The following is a 21,583-nucleotide window of genomic DNA, read 5'->3' as shown; positions in this document are numbered from 1 at the left end:
TAGATATTCTTGGTTTAGTTTTTCAAAAGGTGTTTGTGAAGGTCATCATGCAAGGCTCAGAAAGGAGGCTTCTGTGGAATGCTGTGGGTTGTTTCTTGATTCTGGACTTTTATTTATACTTTTCTTTTTAAAAATGTTAATTTTTCAGAGTTAAGTCTCTCCACGTTTTATGCTGGAATTTTTTCTTATTTGGCTGTTTATATGGAAGAGAACAAGCACTGAATAGCAAGAAAAAAAACCCACAGAACTGTTTGTGGCACAAAAAGTGAAGGCCACCGAAAACTTTCATGTTTTTGGAACAAGTTGAGTCATAACACGTAAAATTGGTTGTAGATGAATGTAGGACTTGGAAATCCTAATTTATTGCAGACCTTGGATGGGCTGTGAGATGGATTGCCCCAAGTTTGAGATTTTTACAGGTATTTGAAGTTTTGTTGAAACAGTTCCCCCTATATATTGAAAACTAGTGATTCCTGGGAAATCCATAGGCTGTTATGCTGCTGCCCAAGTACACTGCAAGTCTGTGTTTGCAGTGCAGTGTGCTTTGCTCTTTGCCCTGGTTCCTCCCCCAAGCCTCCTTGGAAGGAGGAGTATGAAATTAGAGGGAGAAAGACCTTAACAGAAGATTCAGAAGTTAAGTAAGTACTTGCCTTTCTTCAAGCTATCAGGATTTATTTTGATTTTGGTAGAAACAGTGGCTGCAAAGTAGCAGGCTCCAAACAAGAAGTTGTTAACAAAAAGGTGGAATCCTTTTTCTTAACAAAACTTCTTGTGAGTGAAGATAAACCCTTTGCTTGGAATGTTGATGAGGCACGAATAAGTGGAGGCTGAGAACATTCTGGTGAGAACTGCAGTAGAGCTTGTCTTACCCAAAGCCTCTCTCTGCATCCAGCCCTTGTATCTTACCTCTAGTGGCCTGTCCCAGGTGTGTCTGATGTCAGCTCTGATCTGCTGTGATTCATGCGATTTTTGGCTGAATCACTGTGTTCTTAAGGATGGAATGTCGATATTAAATTGATGTTGAAGGCTTGCATTGGTAATTGTCTTGAACATGCTTGCAGATGCCAAAATAAAATTGTCACTTTTAAAGCCTGGTGTTTATTTTACTGTGTTTTGTATCAGATACCACAAAACAGTGCTGGTGTTCATGATTTCATTTACTTAACTGCTCTCAGATGCAGTTCCACTAGGTTGTGGAGCCACCTGCTTAGTCTGAGTTCTTGCTAAGGAAATTGCAATTCATCCCAGGAGATGGGGTAGATTGGGCTCTTCAGTACTTCTGCACAAAGTGCAGATTGAAAATTAGTGGGAAATGTCTGTCTGGGCTATGATTTGTGTCATTTCTAGTGTTGCTGTTATGGTGTTTGCTTTGTAGGGCCATACGTGTTCATAAACAGGAGATAACTGTATTAAGTCAAGCAATGAAAAGTTACAAATGCAAAGTACTTGCCAGCAAGAGCTCTTTCTACTCTGTTTTCTTATTTCTGCCCTTTTAAAGCAAAGGATATTCTAGGAATTGAGATTATATTGAGTCTGTGTGCACAGCACAAAATCACACTAGGCCTTAAGGCAAGCTTATTGATAATGCCTTCCCCTTTTAAAAGAGGTGGAGTTTAGAGGGGTGTTAAAGAGGTCTGTGGACAATAAATGGTGAAAAAACATTCTCTTATCATACATGTTCTTTCCCATAATAAATAGAATATCAATTTCATTCTGCCAATAATAAAGAATACAAGCAGCAAGTGATTACAGCTGTTACTACCAGCTGCATTATGTACCGAGTTTTGCATCTTCTGATGATTTGAACTTGAATAATTATGAAAATCTGGTTGAGGAGCAAAAATGCTGTTGTTGTATACAGAGTATCATGCAAGTGAAAGCTTAGATATTACTGTGACATTAATACATTGACCAAAATGTTACCACCGTGTAGTGCTGGCTGCTTATTCTGTTGCGCATCATTGTCTGTGTTCTGACTCAGCACTGTTTTGCATTGCTAAGTCCCCAGGTCTGGGCAGGAATGATGTGGCCTGTCCATTTTTACAACTGAAGCAAGCAAGGATGTATCTATGTTGTCTTCCTCTTTTTATTTCAAATTATGAGGTTATGTTAACTGCTCTTACCAGGGGAGTAATAGCAGACATGGGGTGGCCATGCATATACAAAATCCTGGTATGGTATGGAGAATGGGTAGAAAAACATGTTGATACTCTGGAATGGTTACCCTAGAATGGGACTAGAAGTTTAAGATGCTTGAGACAGGATTTTCTTGGCCTTCATGACCCAAAGCCCCTTCCAGTTGATACTTCTTTTCATTCTCTAAAACACTGGTGACTTGAAGTCAGTGTGGAGAGAGAGAGAGAGGGATGCTGTTTGGAAAACCTCATGAAGAGGTTTCTAGTCTGTTTCTGAACTTCAGTGGTATCATGATACTTTCTTTTTGTGTATCAGCATTGGAAATATTCATATAGTTTGTAATATGAGGAGCATTTCCAGCACAGATGCTGAATGCCTTCAAACAAGATGGACAGATGCTATCAAACTGGTGAATAATTTAATAATTATTTATTAGCTTAGAAGCAGTAACTGCTGAGTGTTGCCTAAATCTAAGGTACTGATTCAACTAATTTTGTCAGCTGCTGTAGGAAGTGGATTGCCTGTTTTGTGTTGATGGCATTGTTCTGTAGATGTGCAGTAAAACAAGGCTTTTTAAAAGGTCCGAGTGTCAAATGCCAATTAAGAATACTGACAGTGTGCTGATGTTCCTGTATTGGTTGTGCCTGGTTTTGGTCAGGAATGTGTATCAGTAATTTGATCAATCCCAAAGTAGTTGTCAGATAGCTCCTAGGAAAAGGTGCTGATGAGAAGCTGTGCCATTGATAACTCTGTGGGTTTTTACTACTGAACTTGATCACCATTGTGACTGGGAGAGATTTCCAGCATAACTGACTTCCAACACTCTTCCTATAAGGCTTGATGGAAATCTTGCCCTTTTTCCCTAGGCTCTGAAGTTCCACATTTAGTCCTTGGGTTCCTACTTTAGGCAGCATTTCCATCAGTGTTACAGAGCATTGAGAAGAGTATTTTTTTTAAAATGAATCCTAGGTGTTGCTGAAATCTTCCCCGAGTTCTACACCAAAATCTTGGCAACAGGAGCCAAGACACTCCTTGGCAAGAAGAATGTAGAAACTGTTGGGTGCTGAGAGGTCTGCAGGCAGGATTATATGGAAGAACAGTAGCAGGCAAGACTAAAACAAGTGATGTCTTAAACAAGTCTTATTGAGGGAGCTGTGGATGTTTAGCCTGGAGAAAAGGAGGATCAAGGGAGACTTTATTTATCACTTGCTATAACTGCCTGAAAGAAGGTGGTAGTGAGGTGAGAGTCAGTATTTTCTCCCATGTAATGAGTGGCAGGACACGAAGAAATGGCCTCAAGTTGCATCAGGGGCGCTTTAGATTGGATATGAGGAAAAGTTTCCACGCAGAAAGGGTGGTTAAGCACTGGAACATGCTGCCCAGGGAAGTGGTTGAGCCACCAACCCTTGGGAGTATTTGCAAAGGCGTGTAAATATGGCACTCATGAACGTAGTTCATTGAGAACATGGCAGCTGGACTTGGCAATTATAGAGGTCTTTTCCAGCCTAATGTTTCTCTCATTTGTTTTTCTAATAAAACTTGAAGCTGTGTTTACCCAGCTATGTTAAAACTGTTTAATTTGGTTTGAAGTGCTTATTTTTCTGTTTGGTGGTTCTGATGCTCCATCATGTTTGTGGCAAGGCAGCCTATTGATGTGCAGACCTGCCTCAACAGAATGTGGGCTGTACAAGTAGGCTCGGAGAATAATGTTAAAATGCTGGTTATGGTTTGGATTTTGTGTTTGATAAGCTCTTATCAAGAGACAGCAGAATCAATTTTTAAATTGCAGTGTTGTTGTTAAAGAAATTGCACATAGAATTACAGAGCAGCTTGGGTTGGAAGGGACCTTTAAAGGCCATGTAGTCCAACCCCCTGCCATTAGGAGTGACATCTTCAGCTAGATCTGATGGCTCAGAACTCCCTGAATATTTCCAGGAGCGGGTCATCTGTCACCTCTGTGGGCAGCCTATTGCAGTGTTTCACCACTGTAATCATAAAAAATGTCTTCCTTATGTCTAGTCTGAATTGATCTTTTAGCTAGAAACATCACCCCTTAGCCTATCACAATAGGCCCTGCTAAAAAGTTGTCCCCACCTTTCTTACAAGCCCTCTTTACACAAGCTCACTATCAGGTGGGTTAGTGTACAATTTGGATTGAAGGTCAGCGCAGCTTTGTTACAGTCACAGACCATCTTAAACCACTTTAAATTATTGAAACATGTAAGCTGATCAGGGAAGCCTGTTTGCTGTGTTTAACACTATTTGGTTTGATGCAATAGCTGTCCTCAGTCTTTTAATGTGATACTGCTCTTTATCTAGTCTTCACATAAAAATGCTTTGTGAAGTAATGCATCACTTGAATACCTTCAGAGGCACTGGGGCCATGGAGTGAAGAAGGGAATTGGTTGCTGCAGCTGCAGTCTCTCTTCCAGTCACCAGTTGAGATTATTTTTTGTTAAGACGACTACTTGGAAGTGAGTCTTAATGTCTGAGATAATAGGATGTTCTTCAGCCATAAAATTGCCTGTATATTAAACTCTGTGTGTGAAAAATGTAACTGTTCTCTCAGTGCAGGGCCTTTTTCAAAGCAGCAGATGCTATGTCTGGGTAGATGTGGTTTGTAAAATCATCCCTGCACTAACCTGATTTTGTAAATAGTTAAACACAAGTAAGATGTAAATTACACATGTCATTGAGTAGTGATATGTGGAGTCCTTCTGTTTTACCAGTAATGCCAGTGATTAAAATCCTTGATTCTGTTCATATTTAGTAGTGGAAGGGATTTTAGGTCTTTAAAAAAATAACATACAAAAAAAAAATAGAATTTATGAATCGCATTTTGCTAAGTAGATGCAGCAAAGCATCGTAATACAGGAATCAAATCTTTTCTTGTTTTTCATTGTTGTATCCTTGTTAGGAGGATTTTTTTACCTTTACAATTACAGATACTTCTCAGATGCAGTGCCAATTTGACATCTGTGTAGAGGCACTTGATACTTACCTGAGAGTGCACAAAATGGTATCTAGATTGGTATGGCAGTCTACAAGCAGATTATATGGTTGAGTTAGTGTTGAAAAAGGGAATAAATGAGATTTTTGCCAGATGAGGTAGGATCCTTCTAGGAACATCTTGTAGCAGAAGTTCTGAAAAACATTTTGGTCTTGCCACAATTTCCCTTTGAGGTTTCAAGTGTGTAAACATTCACAATCTGATTTTAGCTACAGCGGGAAGTGATTGCCATAAAGGGGTGATGGGGAGCATCACATTAAACACTACAGATAAGACAGTTAAAAAAACCAACTCAGCAAATTAACTTGAGCTTTTAGTGAACCAAAGATTTAATGCAATGAGACAGATTCTAGTAAATGCATTTCAGCTACACTTGTCCTGATAAGTAAGAGACCTTGAGAACACATATGGAGACATCAGGTTTCCCAACTATGTAATGTCCATCTGTCCTACCTGAAAGGAGGCTGTAGTAACATGGGGGTTGGTCTTCTCTCCTAGAAGCTTCAGGATAAGAGGAAATGGCCTCAAGTTGCAAGGGGAGTTTAAATTTGATATGAGGAAAAAATTCTTCTCTTGAAAGGGTTGTCCAACATTGGAAGAGGCTGCCAAGGGAAGGGGTTACATCACCAACCATGGGTACTTACAAGATGTGTAGATGTGGCACTTGAGGACATGGTTTAGAGGTGGATTTGGCAGTACTGGATTGAAGTTTGGACTTGGGCCTCTGAGGTTTTCTCTCAACCTAAATTAAGGATGTGGGTTGTCTTGTCAGCAAGCCAAAAAACTGAATACTGAACTCACTTTTCCTCTCAGTGTGGAGTGTGTTAATTTCTCCTTCCCATTCATCTGTTGGGCATTTGAAAATGTCATCTTGTCTGTCCTCCAAAAATCACATTTGTCTCTAATAATCTTCAATTCAGTTCTTATTCTAGGCCTGAGACTGAACTCTATAGGATAAAAATGTCAGAACAAGGATAATGGATCTGATTTTCTCCAGTAGTTAATCTATTTTGAGTGCACACTTGTCTCAAATAGCTTCTGGTTAAGCACTGCTGTATATCTGGGGTTTCACTCAACATTGCAAGAGTTGTAGAACCGTGAATGAATGTTCACTATTGCTAATTTTTAGGCAGACTTGAATAAGTTTAGAAAGAATACATAGCACATTGTTGGCATTTTCCTAGGATTCCCTAAAAATGATACAAAGCATCCTAAGTTAATGAAGAAAGTAGATGAACAGGACAGTGTCACCTTCCCCTAGAGGGGACTTCAAGTTTTGCCACAACCTAGGTTATTTCTGGTAAAAGATGTTGACACTAGTTCTCAGTTAAAAAAAAAAAAAAAAAAGCCAAACAGATCTTTTCTGTTGCTGTTGTTTTAATGTGAATTCCCATAGTATAACTGTTTGCTTCTCTAGCCATCCTGCCTGAAATCAGTCAGGCAGATCAACCTGATCTCATGTCAAGGTTAGCTGTCTTTTGTTTTGAGAGTTGATTTTGGTGACCTCCAAGGGTTCCTGCTGGCCTAAATTGTTCTGTGATTCAATCTGCACTTAGTCATGATTAGCTGCAATTTCTCGAGTTGCAGGCAGCAAGAACCTAAAAACTGTCTGCAGTTAAGCCCTTCCTCACAGACTGGGGGAGGACCCTTGTTTTGCTACCTTAGCCAATTCCCCAAAGTGAGTATGCATGTGTTTCTGTATTGCTTTTACCCTGTGAAATAATGGGATAATCTGTTCTGATTGCAAAGGAGTTACTATCTCCATATTAATTTAACACAGATTTTGCCTTTATCCTGGAAGATTGATGGAGTGGGAATGATCTATGAGAGACTGCTAAAGCACTCAAGCACATAACTGAAATGACATATCTTCTCCTGAGAATAGCTATCTAAATTACAGCAGGACAATACTCCTTATTAGCTGAAAATGATGCCAAGTTAAGCCTGGTTTGGTAGTTTTCCTACAGTTAAAAACCATAAGTGACCTGGAATCACTTTCATGCTTACTGACACAAGCATGCCTTTAACTGGTTTAAACAGATTTGTCTTAGTGATCCACTGTAGTGTTCAGTAGTTGATTTAAATTGCTAAAACCTTAGTGATTTAGGTAGTATCTTCCTAAAGAGGAAAAGGGACCCACGTTCACATTTTGTTTCTTGCATATGTTCCCACAGCTGAACTGTACAGTTTGCCAGTTTACCTAGTAATTAGGTGAATGGTATTCTAAGTATATCTATAAGTAGCCTTTAGCTGTACTATTACAGGTAGAAATTAAATGTTTTATTTTTTTAATACGTAGGTAAATTCTCCCACCCTGATACCTCTATCACTTAATCAAATGAGGTTATAATAAGTGTTTCCTACTTCATGGTTTTTCTCTTTTTTCTAAAAGTCTGTATTGGCAACTAGGAAAGTTTTCTGTCTTGAAATGTCTTTTTCTGGGAAGTCACTAGGCCAAGGAAATGGGATTTTGAAAGAAGTGTCTAGACTCCGAGATTAATTCTCCTCAAAAGTTCTGTTGAGTCAAGATTCCTAACTGAATTCTGTTTTAAGAATTTCTGAATTGAAGTAGATATTGCTACTTCCCTTTCCTATTTCTGTTGAAAAGGAATTACTTTTTTAATAAAAAAGTAGACCATGAGGTAGAGTATTTGTTGCATGTTCTGAATGCTGAGAAGAAGCAATTTAATATGAATAGGTATGTTTGTCTAGAGGATGGTGGTGATCTGATCACCATACCTTGCTGGATGAGTGACTACATTTGTAATAATATGTTAAGGTACTGTGGTTTTAAATGCATTTCAATGATTATGTTTCACATCTTTTACAGAAATGTTATGAACAAAAACAGTACAAAAATGGACTCAAGTTCTGCAAGATGATCCTTTCTAACCCAAAATTTGCTGAACATGGAGGTAACTGCAGACTAAAGATTATTTTTTTGTCTCCTGTCAAGAGCTTTAATGTTTTATTAGTCTACATCATACTGTTGAGAAAAAAAGAGCATGTTGTGGAATGTGATTCTGTTGTTATGACTGAATAATTACTCTGGATTTTCAGTCTTTGTGGATTCAGATCAGGTTTCCACTCTGCCTCAGTCAAACAGTCCTGTGTACTGGGATGTTGAAGATGAAAATACATGGTGGAAGCAGCACTTCACTGAAGCTTCCAACTTGCCTTTCTAGGTTTCTGGGTCAGAATGCTAGTGTGGGTTTTCCTTACATTCCTATTTAAAGCAAGCCCAGCCTTGTTTTGAATATTATATGAATGTGTTCTGCCAATAAATTAAAAATCTGGAGGGTTTTTTGTCAAGTTCATAGGCTTAAATTTCCTGCACTGCATACCAAGTTGCTGCTTAAAGGGAGCAGAGTTAAGTGTAATACTATTGCTGTTAATACTTGAAGCTGAAGACAGAATCTGGTGATCCTGCTCTGATAAGTATTGTAGGAAGCAGGGCAGCAGAATATTGCTTCAATTTACATCTGTTAAATTCTATTTACATCCTCAATAGGATACTCTAGTCTTACTGTATTACAGGTTTCTGTTACATTATTCAGACACTTTGCTTCTGATACAGTGGATTTTTGGGGGGTTGTTTTCTGTTGAAGCAACCTGAGTGTGCATGTACTGTGTCAGTAAAATTATTTTCCTACTTGATGTTGTCAGATCTTGTCAAAATGTTTGACTAATCCTTTTTGTGCTTCCATCCATGTCTACTGTTTCTTTGTTGTCTTCATTACTTCCCTAGAGATAAAAGTAGGTTTTTTTGTTGCTTCAAATCTAGAGTGGTTCAGCTCTGACCTAATGCATTTGTCTCTACTAGCACTTCTGTTTTTGTAACATCTCAGTATACAGATCTGTCTTTTCTGCTCTTTCTGCCTCTTAAACTTTTCCAGGACAGCTAGCTGCCTTGGCAAGCCACATACTACATGGCTTTGAGCCACTCATGGCTTTGAACCTTGGGAGTAAAGCCTGGAATGGACAGCTGAGGCAGAACTAAGCCAGTGAAATGATCTGGTGGAAAGCTGCACTTGTCACCTTAAGCCTCAGAGAAAAGGAGTTTCAAAAGTTTAGTGAAAAGGTGGCAAAAGAGATGGATTGATGTGGCTGGGCAGTTATCTCCCTGGTGTGGGACGGCAGGATTAGCTTGCTCCCTTTCCCAACAGTGCAGATATTCTTCATAAAATGTCTTAATGTTATTTGAAAGGTATCATTCTGGCTTTCTCTGTTCTTACAGTGTGGATGTAGGACAACTAAAAAACAACAACAGAAAAAAGCCCTTGACTAATTTTGGGTCATCATTCACTTATAGGTGTACTGTGCAGAAAAAGTGTAAAATGGCTCTATCAATAAAACTTCGAACTGCTGTTAGAGGTGACCTTGAGGTTATGGTCTGTTGCTATTAATACTGGGGAAGAGGTTGTAGTTGGAGGAAAAAACAGCATTATGATGAAAAAGGTGACTGATCTTCTGGCAGGAACCAAAACAAGTGGTCTTTTATTTAACAAAAACACTGAAATGTGAATCTGGGACAGCTTTCAGACATAGTGCATGCATTACATGCAACTTGCTTGTCTACTGTGTGCCTTGAAGAACGGGGGAAGAGGGAGAGCAGTAGTCATACCAGCATACTGTTTGCAATCCTGTGCCTCTCAGAATGTTGATTAAAATGTTATTGCATTGTGGTCTCATACACTCGTAGTAGGGTAGCAGTAAATATGCTTCCCTTAACTCATGTTTTGTAAGAAGTCTGGAACAAGGGAACAGACTGTGACAGCGAGTTGTTTCTTGTGGTGGACACAGCCTTTTTTCCCCTTGGCTTTTCATGGAGAACTTTAATATGCATTGAGGAGCTCTCTAAATTTGCTCCAGCTTATTGTTAACTCCCTCAAAGCCAGCTAAGTGTATTTTTTAATTAATAAAAGTTTGTGTTGTCTGTTTTCATCACATTTGCGTGATGCTCTACAAGTGATCTTTTTAGGACAAGTTTCAAGAAAGGAAATGATCCATGTAATAGTCTTCAGCTGTGCTAGGCTGCTGTCGTGATCTAAATTTATTTTTTAATGGGGGACTTTACTGTGTAACAACTTCAAAGGATATCTGCACTGTGAAGCTGGCATATGGAAGTCAGAAACATAAGTATCTGATACTTCTTACAGAGACTCTTGCGATGAAAGGACTGACCTTGAACTGCTTAGGGAAGAAGGAGGAAGCGTACGAATTTGTTCGGAAAGGACTTCGTAATGATGTGAAGAGTCACGTCTGTATCCTTTGTAGTACAAAACCTGATCGTTTTGCTATGGCACACTGTTGATGGAAGTTTAAGATGCTGAGTTTGTGACAAACGCTTCTGATGCACAAAATTTTTGTTGCCGAATCAAGTGGAGTTCTGTGTGTTTTCCTTACTGTAAAAGCTGGAGTCTAATTGAGGTTACAGATAGGCAAGCAAGGAAAAGTAGAAATCACACATGAATTCCATTGTTAGAATGAAACACTTCTATGAGTAAGAATTCCTACTGTAATTGTGGCAGCATGTTTTAAACAATAAATCTGTGCCTAACTCTTACAGTCTGGTGGAGTTTGGATAATTTAATTTGTATAACAGTTCTCAGAGGGTTCTGAATGTGACTTAAGCAGTCACATGTCATTAAAAAAAAATTGGAAACATTTAATAGTCTGCAATGTGTTAGTGAAGTCTGGCTGCAGTAATCCATCTTCCTTTGTAAGGGTACTGATCTTCAAGGAAGATGTCAAGTTGTTTGTCCTGTAACACAAGTGCACTGCAGTTACTTTGTGAAAATTGTAAATGTATCTTCCTTAACCTGCATTAGGTTGGCATGTCTATGGTCTTCTGCAGCGTTCAGATAAGAAATATGATGAAGCCATCAAGTGTTACCGGAATGCGCTCAAACTAGATAAAGATAATCTACAGATCTTGAGAGATCTCTCTCTGTTGCAGATTCAGATGAGGGATTTAGAAGGATATAGAGTAAGTATTCTCTTTGAATTCCCACTCATTGCTGCTCGCCTTCTCTTGTTCTATTGCTCTGTGAAGCCTTTTATTGGTAGTATTTCTGTTGCTACTCTTTATCTGTTTCAAAAATATTTTAAGCTACTGTTTAGGAAAGCAGGAAAAGATATTGCAGTAAAGCTCTATATGAAGTTGAGAGCAGAACTAGAAATATTTGTTCTGTGCAATTGGATTCACTAGTCACTTTGTAAAAATAGTTCTTAACTAATTTTTTACTAAAATAGTAAGAAAAAGATACAGTACTTAAATTAGCAAGTATTTACCAAGCAATTGTGAACCCTACAAACTCTGTTTTGGGTGCAAATGCTGAGGGTGTTTTTGGGAAGAAGTACACTATGACATTTCTTGTTAGTATGTGGGTAACTTGCCCCATGATAACTGATTCTGGAATCCCAGTGATGATGATGATGATTATTATAAATAAAACCTTAAAATTTGTCCAAAACCAGTGAGTTCTTTCAAAATGGCTGAACTGATTTGTCTGTTTCATATGAAGTAGAGGACTGGACTGTGGGCTTGGCATTAGTTGGTCTCCTTACTAAGGATGTTCATTCCCTTGAATTTGCTAATGCAAAGGGAAAATAGAATTGCTGACCCAAGTATATGATTTGACTCGAGAAGAAGTTCTGAGAAGTGTTGCAGTAGTTTGTGAGGACTTTGTACCTATGAGAGTGAATGCTGCTCTTTCAGTGGCAGCGAGCTCCTGCCTTCTGCTGGAAAGGGCTTTTTGAGATTTCAAAGCTCTATCTTTGGAAATAATTTAGGCCCTTAGGAGGTGCTCTTGAGAATGACACCTTCTTTGTCTCCTCAAATAGATTTTATGCATTGTTACATGGCTTGTGTATTTAAATGTAACCTCCAAAATTATGAAACAGTAATGTGCCGCTTTTCACCATGCTGTTAGAATTTCAAAAGTTGCCTAGGACTTTTAATTTTCAAAAATCCTTCGAAAATATTAGCTGTCTTGGTGTTAAATTATGATACATGTGTAGTAACTCTGGTTAAAACTCTGGTTAAAAATTCTTCTTTTAAAATTGCTTTTCTTTTACTGAAGGAGACAAGATACCAGCTGCTTCAACTGCGCCCCACACAACGTGCTTCCTGGATTGGATATGCTATTGCATACCACTTGCTAAAAGATTATGATATGGCCTTAAAATTACTTGAAGAGTTTAGGAAAACCCAGCAGGTAAGAGTTCCTGGTCTGGAAAGAGAACACTTTTTGTATAAGGGATGGAATCTGAGGAATTAATTCTTTGGAAATAGAAAACAATTATGAATTGGGAATAAATTTGTTGTTTGTGAAGCTTTCTGCTTTGAGAAATAAACTGTAAGAGTTTAATTTATAAGAGCAGTCTCATGTGAAGTAACTTAATGTTTGTGAGACTTATAGCTAGAGAAAACCTGTGATGATCCTGCCCCTTTACAGCAGGTGAAACGACAGAAAATACTTTAATATTTTGGATGTGCTCATTTGCCCTTTCTCCTGCCATAGTCTGGATGCCATTACATCTCTACAAAGAATGAACTATTGTCACTGGTTTGTATGCATCTGTATCTAGTACACTTCAAATCAATGCTTGGTTTCAAGGTAACATTAATGTGTAGCTGAAGAGTCTTTGATCAGATGTGGTGTTGGTGAGATCTGAGTAAATCAAATCGTACAATCCTAAAATCACTGAATTTAACCTTGTTTAGAGAGAGGCTTGTTCTGTTAGTGGTAATGCAGAGCTATAAAGTCTATATTAGCAGAACAGAGTTGATGTGTTGATTATTCTGTAGTGTGGAAAGAAAAAGAAACATGTTTATAGATCCATTCAGCTGGGGAGGCATCTGGGAAGTACTGTGTTATTGGAATACGAATCCCAATATTACCAGGTAGATTGTGCCTGGGCCAGTCTGACCCTTGCTGCTGGGCCAAAGGCGGCAGCTGTGGTGTATCACCCCAGAGACACCTTTAGCTTGCTGGAGGGTCAGCTGGGCAGCTGAACAAGTCCAGGCTTGTTAGGAACTCCATTTACCTCAGGAGGGAAGGCTTCAGGCTAATGGTGAGGAGGGAGGAGACGGATTCTGCCGGAGGGTTTATATCCAGAGTTTTATTCCATGGTCACAGAGGTCTGAATGTAGGCAACAACTCCAGCAGAATTCCCGACCACATGGCTTGATTGGGCTTTTAAGCTCTGGGACAGGGGGAGGGAAGGGACAGGTGAGCCACCAACCAGGTGGGAGGGGCAGGGTCTCAGGGGAGGATGACACCCAGACAGGCCAATGACCTCTGGGCATAGGGGCATCCTTTGAACTTGACCAACCACAGGACGACCTTCCTGATTGACAGGACTCACTCAGTAAGGGGGCGAGGGGGAAGGGAGAGAGGTATTGGCACACCTGGGGAAGGGACCCGGAAGTTTAAAACAGGATATTACAACACACTGCAACACTGTGTAAAAATACTAAGATATTACCCGACCTCTAAATTGTGTTTTCAAAACAAAAATCTCATATCCTTTTTGAGTTGTTATATATGGGATTAAGTGTAAGAAAGGAAATAAATGGCTAGGAGAGACCAGTGTTTGTCTTCATCACTTATTGTGGTCAAAAAAGGATGTTGCAGGCTGGGTATATATAGCTTGATATTTCAGAAGAGCTGTAACTTCAGCATTGAGTAAAAACTGGAAAGAGTAAGTTTTAATCAAAATTGGGTCATCTTCTGTGAGTGTTTGACAACCAAAAAGTCGTCATTCTCAAATGAGTCAGCAGCGCCCAGTCTGAGTTGGGTGCCAAAATGACTGAGTTAGAAAGACAGACTGTGTAGTAGATGGAAAACCAGAAAATGTCGCATAAGAAACTGAGGCTCCTGAAGGACTAAGAGAGCTTAGTAGTGGTATTGGCGCCTTGGAAGTGATGGTGTTTGTGTTGTTGTCTCTCTGAAAGGTTGTGTGTAAATATCTTTGTTTGAGGGCTGTCGTGATACACTGTGTAGTCTAGTGACTAAGCCAGTTTTAAATACTGTAGATGAATGCACTGTATTGGTTGAGTCTGCTGTGCAAGTTAGCACCATCTCAAATCTCACCCAAACAAAGATGATCTTAAGATGAGTGCAAACACTGATGCCATTTTCTGATAAAGCTGGAGCTATTTGGGAAATTCACGTAAGTAGGAATATGGCTTGTACTTGTACAATGAGCTGGCTTAACTGTTGATTACTATCGTGTCAGTCAGTGGTATGGGATGGAAAAGCTGCTTAGGCATTGAAGGACAGAAATATGCTACGAATATTGGACAACATAGTTTTATAGGAAATTAGTCCCATTGAGCCTCTCCTCTTTTTTTTTTTGAGATTGTTAGAGACAGTTAAGTAGGTATATTATCTCTTCTCCTCCAAAACACTAAAAATATGTATGCACACATTAGTTGCATTTCTCTTGAAAATAGTCTTGTGCTTTGTTGTGCCAGCTCCCTGAAGAGTGTAGGCCCAGGTGGAACACCAAACACTGGAAGAGAGAATCAATGTAGTTGTGTCCAGAACAGTCAGGAGAGCCCAGGCGAACTCACAGCTCAGTTTTGCCGTGTGTTGGCTCTTCCATAATACTCCCCAAATGTACTGCTTTTGCAGTGTCTGGATTTTTCAGTCCTGTGGTTAAAATAATTAAGTTCAGGACATTGCATGGATCTTTGAGGAGTTACACATCTTGCTTACTTTCCTTCCCAAATCTCTCCTCTTGGCCTGTAGTGCATATGCACTCAAGTTGATAGATGAACTTCTGTGATGGACTTTACAGACAATTGCATGTGACTGCAATAGAAAAGTGGTAATTTAAAAAGAGGATTAAAAGACTGAAGGGTTTCCAAATGACTTGTGAGCCGCACTCTTTAACAAATTGATGTTTTTGAGGAGTTTTATGGCAATCTGTATTAGGCCTGATACTGTCTACCATTCATGTTAATGAATAGACAAGGCAATGTAGCACGTTGCATAAAACGCTGCTGTTGCAATAATTGAGAAATAATGGTAATGCAGGATGATGATATTTATTTATGTGAATTACTCAGGCAGCTCTGTCCTTTCAGATATGAATGCAAACAGCCACGACCAAGCAGCAAAACTAAGAAAAAAAATCAAGGAACTGTCATTTTAGTGATCGTAGATGAATATCTGAAGATGCAGTATTACAAAATAATGTAGCTAATCTAGCTACAAGTTGTTGCCAAAACCAGCAATCTGAGTTTTCCCTGTGTGCTCACACCACTTCCTTGTGCAGTACTGGCTGACTTGTGGAGGGTTGGTTCAGGAAGCCTAAGTGCCAGAAAGATAATCACTCTTGGGAAGGATTGATTGGCTGAACTGAATAACTGTGAGGTGATAGAGGAAGAGGAATAATAGAGGGAAGTGAGCTGCCTTTGTTGATCCAGGCTGCAGTTAGTCTGACTTAGTTTGCTGTAAAACTGTCCCTCGGGACAAGCTAATGGGTGAAAAGTAAAGTACACTCTTAGTTAAGCAGGGATTTTTATCCCTAAAGTACTCATTACTGAGAGATCAAGACTTAGTGATGAGCCTGTTGTCAAAAAAAGTTAGAAAATGAAAAGAATGTGGCAAGATAAGATGACTACAGAGAAAGCTATCTGAAGGGCAGAGAGTTTCTTTGTTTACTGTAAACAGAAAAAGGCCTAGGTGACTTTAAAACTGTATGCTGGATTTGGGAAGAGTAGTAGCTAAGAAGTTTGCTTAGCAGGGAAAATAAAGGAAGGAATAGTGTCAGGAAGCTGATCAACAAAGTGATAAATTGCTTTTTATCCTTGACAGTTTTATTCTAGTGGCTAAGTTATCACTGGAAATGGTGAATTTTCTCTTAGTGTGTTAAGATCAATGTTGCCTGTCATCTGAAAGCTGTAAATTGGCCAGATGCACAATAGTTCAGTCAAAAACAGGTTATGAGGTTAAAGGCAGACATCACTGCAGGAAATGTAACAGCTTGTGCTGTCCTAGCTTAAGTCAAAATTATGTAAGAGTCAGTTCAGAATTAAAATTTTGGGAACCAAGGTGTAAAGCAACTGTGCAATTCATTTTACTGTTGTATGTCCCATTTTTCCTTTCTTCTTTTCCAGAACAATTTTTTTATTCTTAATTTTTAATTTTATTCCTAATTTTTGCATCAGGCCCACAAATACAGATATGGACAGAAAACCTCTGGAGTTTTGGGGGTCTGCTCTTAGGTATGTTTTGGCTGCATCTTGTCACATTCTTTCAGTGACAGTTGTTAGGGGGCCTGTGGTTGAAAAGCTGATCCTTCTTTGGTCCAAGAGGAGAGGAAAAAATCTATTCTGAAACAGCAGAATTGGGTTCAGGAGAAAGTTGGACATCTCCTGTGGAAGAATCATAACTCTTTTAGGGGGAGAGAGGAGTAAAGATGTATTAAGCAGCAATAACAATGGTGTGGACATTTTCTTTATAGAGTATCTTATCTTTATAAAACAATCTGATTATTCAGATTAACTACTGGGGTTGTTAACTGCTTGCCTTCTGATGAATTACAGATTTAAATCTTCATTAAATTGATGAGATGTCAAGGTATCTTTGAAAATGGACTTTTCTTAAAATTACTTTTAAAAATAACTTTTTAAATGGAGTGATAGTAAGTGCAATATCTTTCTCGTGGATTTACTCTATGTGTAAGGATAATTGAATTGTTTTGCTGGGGTTTGGGGGGTTTTTTGTTGTTTTTTGAGATTTTTTTGTTTGGGTTTTTGTTTTGTTTTGGGTTTTTTTGTTTTGTTTTGGTTCTTTTGTTATCCTGCTGAACCAAAACAGTCATGAGGCAGTCAATGGATATGTTTGTGTATATATTGGATATGTATTGTGTATATATTTTTTATGGCTTTTTGGGTAATCTGTGTTCCAAAGGCCTAAAACCAGTTCATTAGGTGCCAAAAAAGCTGCGCTACTTGTGGAATCTGGAATTTAGATATGTGTGTTTTGTTGAAGGAAAGGATATTTTTAGGAGGAGGTGAAGGAGAAAGAACTGAATTGGTGCTCTGCAGTTTGGTTCCATGGTACTGCAGTAAGGATAAACAGGAATCGTGTAGTGCTGAATCGTGTAGTGCTTAACCCCGTTCCATGAGTCCATGCTGTGAAGCTGTTAAAATGCTTTGCTGGTAACAATGTTTTTATTAGTGATTTCCAGTGGGTGATAGAGACTAGAAATTGTGCAAAGGTGGAAATGGAAGTGGAACTGTAGTTGAGAGCTACTTTGAGAAGTGTATAGAATTTCATGCTACCTGCTCACTAGTTTGTGTATGGTATAGTCTTGTTCCATTAGTGATCATTTGCTATACTGTATTAGCTGATAAAAAATGTATTTTTGAATAATATTATTTTCATACTTCATTGTCAGATACATACATCTTTACAGTATTTTATTTATACTATCTTTCAGACCACTTTTATATAAAAGCAAATATTTCTAAAAATGCCCAGCAGTACTGTAAAAGTTAGCTCTCAAAATCTGAAGAGCATACAATCACAAATGCTGAATCCTATACAATCTGTTTGTGCTTTGGGAGGGCTGGAAGTAGTGATTTAGGATTCTATTCTTAATAAGAAAATTCCTTTCACCCAGTGTAATGTTTTGGTTGTTTGTGTTGTTTTTTCTTATTAAATAATTTATCTTTAAAGATCAAGGAAAAGCTTTTTTTTAGGGAACAGAATCATAGTAAACTGTTTAGTGACCGATGTGACTTTGAAGTGTTGGTTGCTCAGGAAGAAACAAAGTACGTAGTGTCACAGGAAAAATATCATTAACATTTGTGAAACTCACCCGCTTCTCATCTTCTATTATGTAAAAAATCATGTTAGGTTATAAGTCTCTCTCACAATTTGTATTAGGACAGTACATTTCATATAATTTTCTTGCTCTGTTGGGCATTTTCTGGAGATTGCATTTGCTCTCTAGCATTCTTGCAATTGGAGTAGTTTTGTATATTAGTAAAGAGCATTTACTATGAAAAGAATTACTATAACTCTGGCAAGACTTTTCATTGCCTAAATCCGCTTTAGGGAGTCATCTCTGAAAGGAATGATTTTCAATGTTACCCTGCTTCCTTGGCTGTTTTAGCCCTGCAAGGTGGATAAGCCAGTAGTTGTTGCCTCTAGGAAGTCCTAGGTTTGCAACTGCGGGCAGACCTAAAAATAATTATCTGTTGCTTGAAAAATTCTGTATGCTTGTGTGTGCTGTATTTTCTCAGGAATTGAAGTTTAATACAGAGAACACTTGGTTAGAGAGAAATAGTGTAAGTTTTCTATCTGAAAAATTCCAGTTTTCAAGGTATAGATGGGTCATTCCTCTTGGAAATAGTTTGATCCAGAACTCTGATATACTAAAAATGATTCTGTTAGACTCCAGCCATCTGCTATAGAATTTATGTCAAAATTGTTGTGTAGCACATAAGTGCTTCAGAAGGAAAATGTATGAAGATGTTTGCTTTCTCTCATACAATTCACTTTTTAATTAGCTTGCCACAGTGATAGAAAAAAGAGAAATAAAGGATTTCTTCTAAAATGTTAACTACAATGGATATCCTTAAATGAATCTGATTTGATTGTGAGTAATGGAAGTTTTACATTTTGAATGTTTAGATGGTGTATATAAACAGACCTGGTTATGTTCCGTAGCTTAAATCTTGTATTCTGTAATACAGCATACATTTAAGGTACAGGTAAATGTTAACTGTTACATTGTTTTCTTCCCCCCCAGGTTCCTCCTAACAAAATAGATTATGAATACAGTGAACTGATTTTATATCAGAATCAAGTGATGAGAGAGGCAGATCTTTTTCAGGAGTCTTTAGAACATATAGAGACCTATGAAAAGCAAATATGTGATAAATTAATAGTAGAAGAAATCAAAGGTAAGTCATTATTATTCTTCTCTTACCCAGTTTTGTTAGAAATTTTTGCTAATAGCTTTCAGGTACAATAAAGCAGTGAAAGGAAGAAAATACAGCATGTAAAGTCTTTAATTTATTTGTAACAATTACTGTAGGAAAACTGATACTAACAGATTTACCATTTTGAGCACAAGTAAATAACTTTTCTTACCAACGGTGGTAGTGGATGCAGATAGTCTCTCTGGGTTTGACACAGAAATAGAGGAAATCTCAGAGGTTATGTTGGTACACGTGAGTAGCTTTCCATAAATCAGAACTATTATAATCCAGTTTTAATCTTATGAAAAAGAATTTCATAAAGAATACTGTTTGAAGTACAAACATAAATTTTTCTTTTTTTATGACTGAAGTATCAAGTTCTTGTTTCACGTTTCCTAATGCACTTACTTATTGAAGTGAATACTGAAATTACGTTTTTGGTTAAAAATAACTCTCAGTTGTTTTGTGGATTTGCAGTGCTAAGACTGAGTTCTGAATATGTGTGAGTAATGGCACGTGTTCTTCAGCTACTCATTGCCTGCACAGTTGTGATCAGGGCTGACCCTGACCAGTGGGGTAAGCCCCACACAGCTGCCCACTCCACCTACCTCGCTTGTCAAGTTAGGAGAGAATAGGAAGAGCAAAAGGAGGAGAACTTGTGCATGGAGATGAAGATAGCTTGAGTGATGGAAAGGGAAAGGAAGGAAAATCAAACCTAGCTCCTCGACTTACACAGTCCTTGTACGCTTCCCATAGACTGATGCTCAGCTAGTCTCCACGCAATGGCTACCTACCCCAACACTCCTCCTTAATTTTCATTGCTTAGTAAGAAACTAAATAGCACAAAATATCTCTTTGGCAGTTTGGATCAGGTGGCCAGGTTGTGTCCACTCCTGCCTTATTGTCCACCCTGGTCTACTTGATGGGTGGCAGAGTAGGGATAAAAAGCCAAAGCCTTGATGGTCTACAAGTATTGCTTAGCAGTGGTGGAAATATTGGTGTACTTACCAGCATTTAGTCACAAATCCCAAAACATGAGCTGCTGTGAAGAAAATGAATTCCCTTAAAGCTAGACCTGGTAGACAATGATTTACTTAGCAGGAAATCAGTGTGATTTAATCAGTTAAAAACTGATTAGTTGATGTGAAAAATGTGCTTAAGTAAACAGCTTGATAAAAACTGATCTAGTTATGTGATGAAGTCCTGGAAGGAGGAGTTGCTTTTATTTGATATCCCAAATAGCTATTTTAAATACTCAGATACAGACATTCAGGTAGTCTTTGTCTTCACAGGTGATGAATATTCTGAGCTCGATAGGTGGTAGCTTCAAGTAGCATTCGTAACATGCAGCATATGCCTTTGGGAAAATTAGGTCTCTTTTTTTAAGAGTCTGTGTATGTTTAAGAACAATTTTATATATCTAGTATTGTAAACTTTACTCACACGTGTTTTGTGATGTAATTCATAGTTCTGTACTGTGTTGTTTCTAGGAGAGATGTTACTGAAGTTAGGAAGACTGAAAGAAGCTGGTGAAGTATACAAGGAGTTAATTGAGCGTAATGCAGAAAACTGGTATTATTATGAAGGCTTGGAAAAGGCCCTACAACCCAGTAAGTTAAGCTACACAGATACAGTGAAAAGATTTATGATATAGGATACACTGTTTGATATGGTCCTGCTTTAGATTAGAAAGTTCTACTTGACAGAAAATAATATACCTTCTGATTTTGAATTGCATCTAATATGTTCTTTCATTTTTAAAATGTTCACTGAAAAATTTGTATGCATGAAAATACCAACACCAAGTATTTATCTTCTTGGAACTAAGGGTGGTATTTACTAAGATGCTTATATGAAGAACATTACCTTGCCACATGTGAACTTGGAAACCAAATGGCTAATAATTCCTGTCTAGTAGTTGATTATCAGACTGTTATCATATGCCACAATTAATTTTATGTAATTAGAATTCTGAAATGTGCTTATGTGGTACCTCTTTCTAGGGGCATGTGAGAAATACTCAGATATCTATTTAGGATGGCCTTTTAAGGCAGACTATCTGAAAAAAATGCCCTTTTTCCCCCTATTTTTTTAAGTTGGCACTTCAGAAGGTAAAGGTGATAAATGTGTTAATGCCTTTGTTACTTCAATGCCAGCTCATGTTTCTGCTATAGTTTTTCCAGAAAAAACAGCTCATTTTTCAAAACTGCAATATTGCAACTATTTATGCTATATTAAGTGTTTTGCAGTGATAACTTTGCAGAGTGTTTACATTTATACAGGAATGGTTTCTTTGTATTTATTTTTTCACTAATTAGTGAAAGTTTATTGGAATTATTCTGATGACATCATAAATCATAAGCTCACCATTATATTATTTGTAGATGTTATAGCTGCATTACATTTCTCAACCAACTTTCTTCTAGAAAGTTTTACCATTAGCTCTCATGAGCTCTGAGAATACAGGTAGTGATTGGGTAATGAAA

The 21,583-nt window shown here is 38.1% G+C and overlaps 1 protein-coding gene across 4 annotated transcripts in view; it reads left to right on the top strand.

The window, feature by feature from the left end:
• NAA16 (N-alpha-acetyltransferase 16, NatA auxiliary subunit) overlaps positions 1-21,583 on the top strand; it is a 61,988-nt gene that overhangs the window by 4,389 nt on the left and 36,016 nt on the right. For all 4 annotated transcript variants that reach the window (XR_009417806.1, XM_059465908.1, XM_059465906.1 and 1 more), the window contains exons 2-7: positions 7,977-8,061; positions 10,306-10,410; positions 10,978-11,135; positions 12,232-12,366; positions 18,926-19,079; positions 20,588-20,707. Coding sequence is in view for 3 of the 4 variants with exons in the window: in XM_059465908.1 (XP_059321891.1) it covers positions 7,977-8,061; positions 10,306-10,410; positions 10,978-11,135; positions 12,232-12,366; positions 18,926-19,079; positions 20,588-20,707 (757 nt within the window). In the remaining variant the exon portion in view is untranslated. The remainder of the gene's footprint in view (positions 1-7,976; positions 8,062-10,305; positions 10,411-10,977; positions 11,136-12,231; positions 12,367-18,925; positions 19,080-20,587; positions 20,708-21,583) is intronic.

This window comes from Ammospiza nelsoni, chromosome 2 (assembly GCF_027579445.1).
Source record: "Ammospiza nelsoni isolate bAmmNel1 chromosome 2, bAmmNel1.pri, whole genome shotgun sequence".
Taxonomy (NCBI): Eukaryota; Metazoa; Chordata; class Aves; order Passeriformes; family Passerellidae; genus Ammospiza; species Ammospiza nelsoni.
Note: the sequence above shows the minus strand (reverse complement) of the source record. Positions and strands in the feature narration are given on the sequence as shown.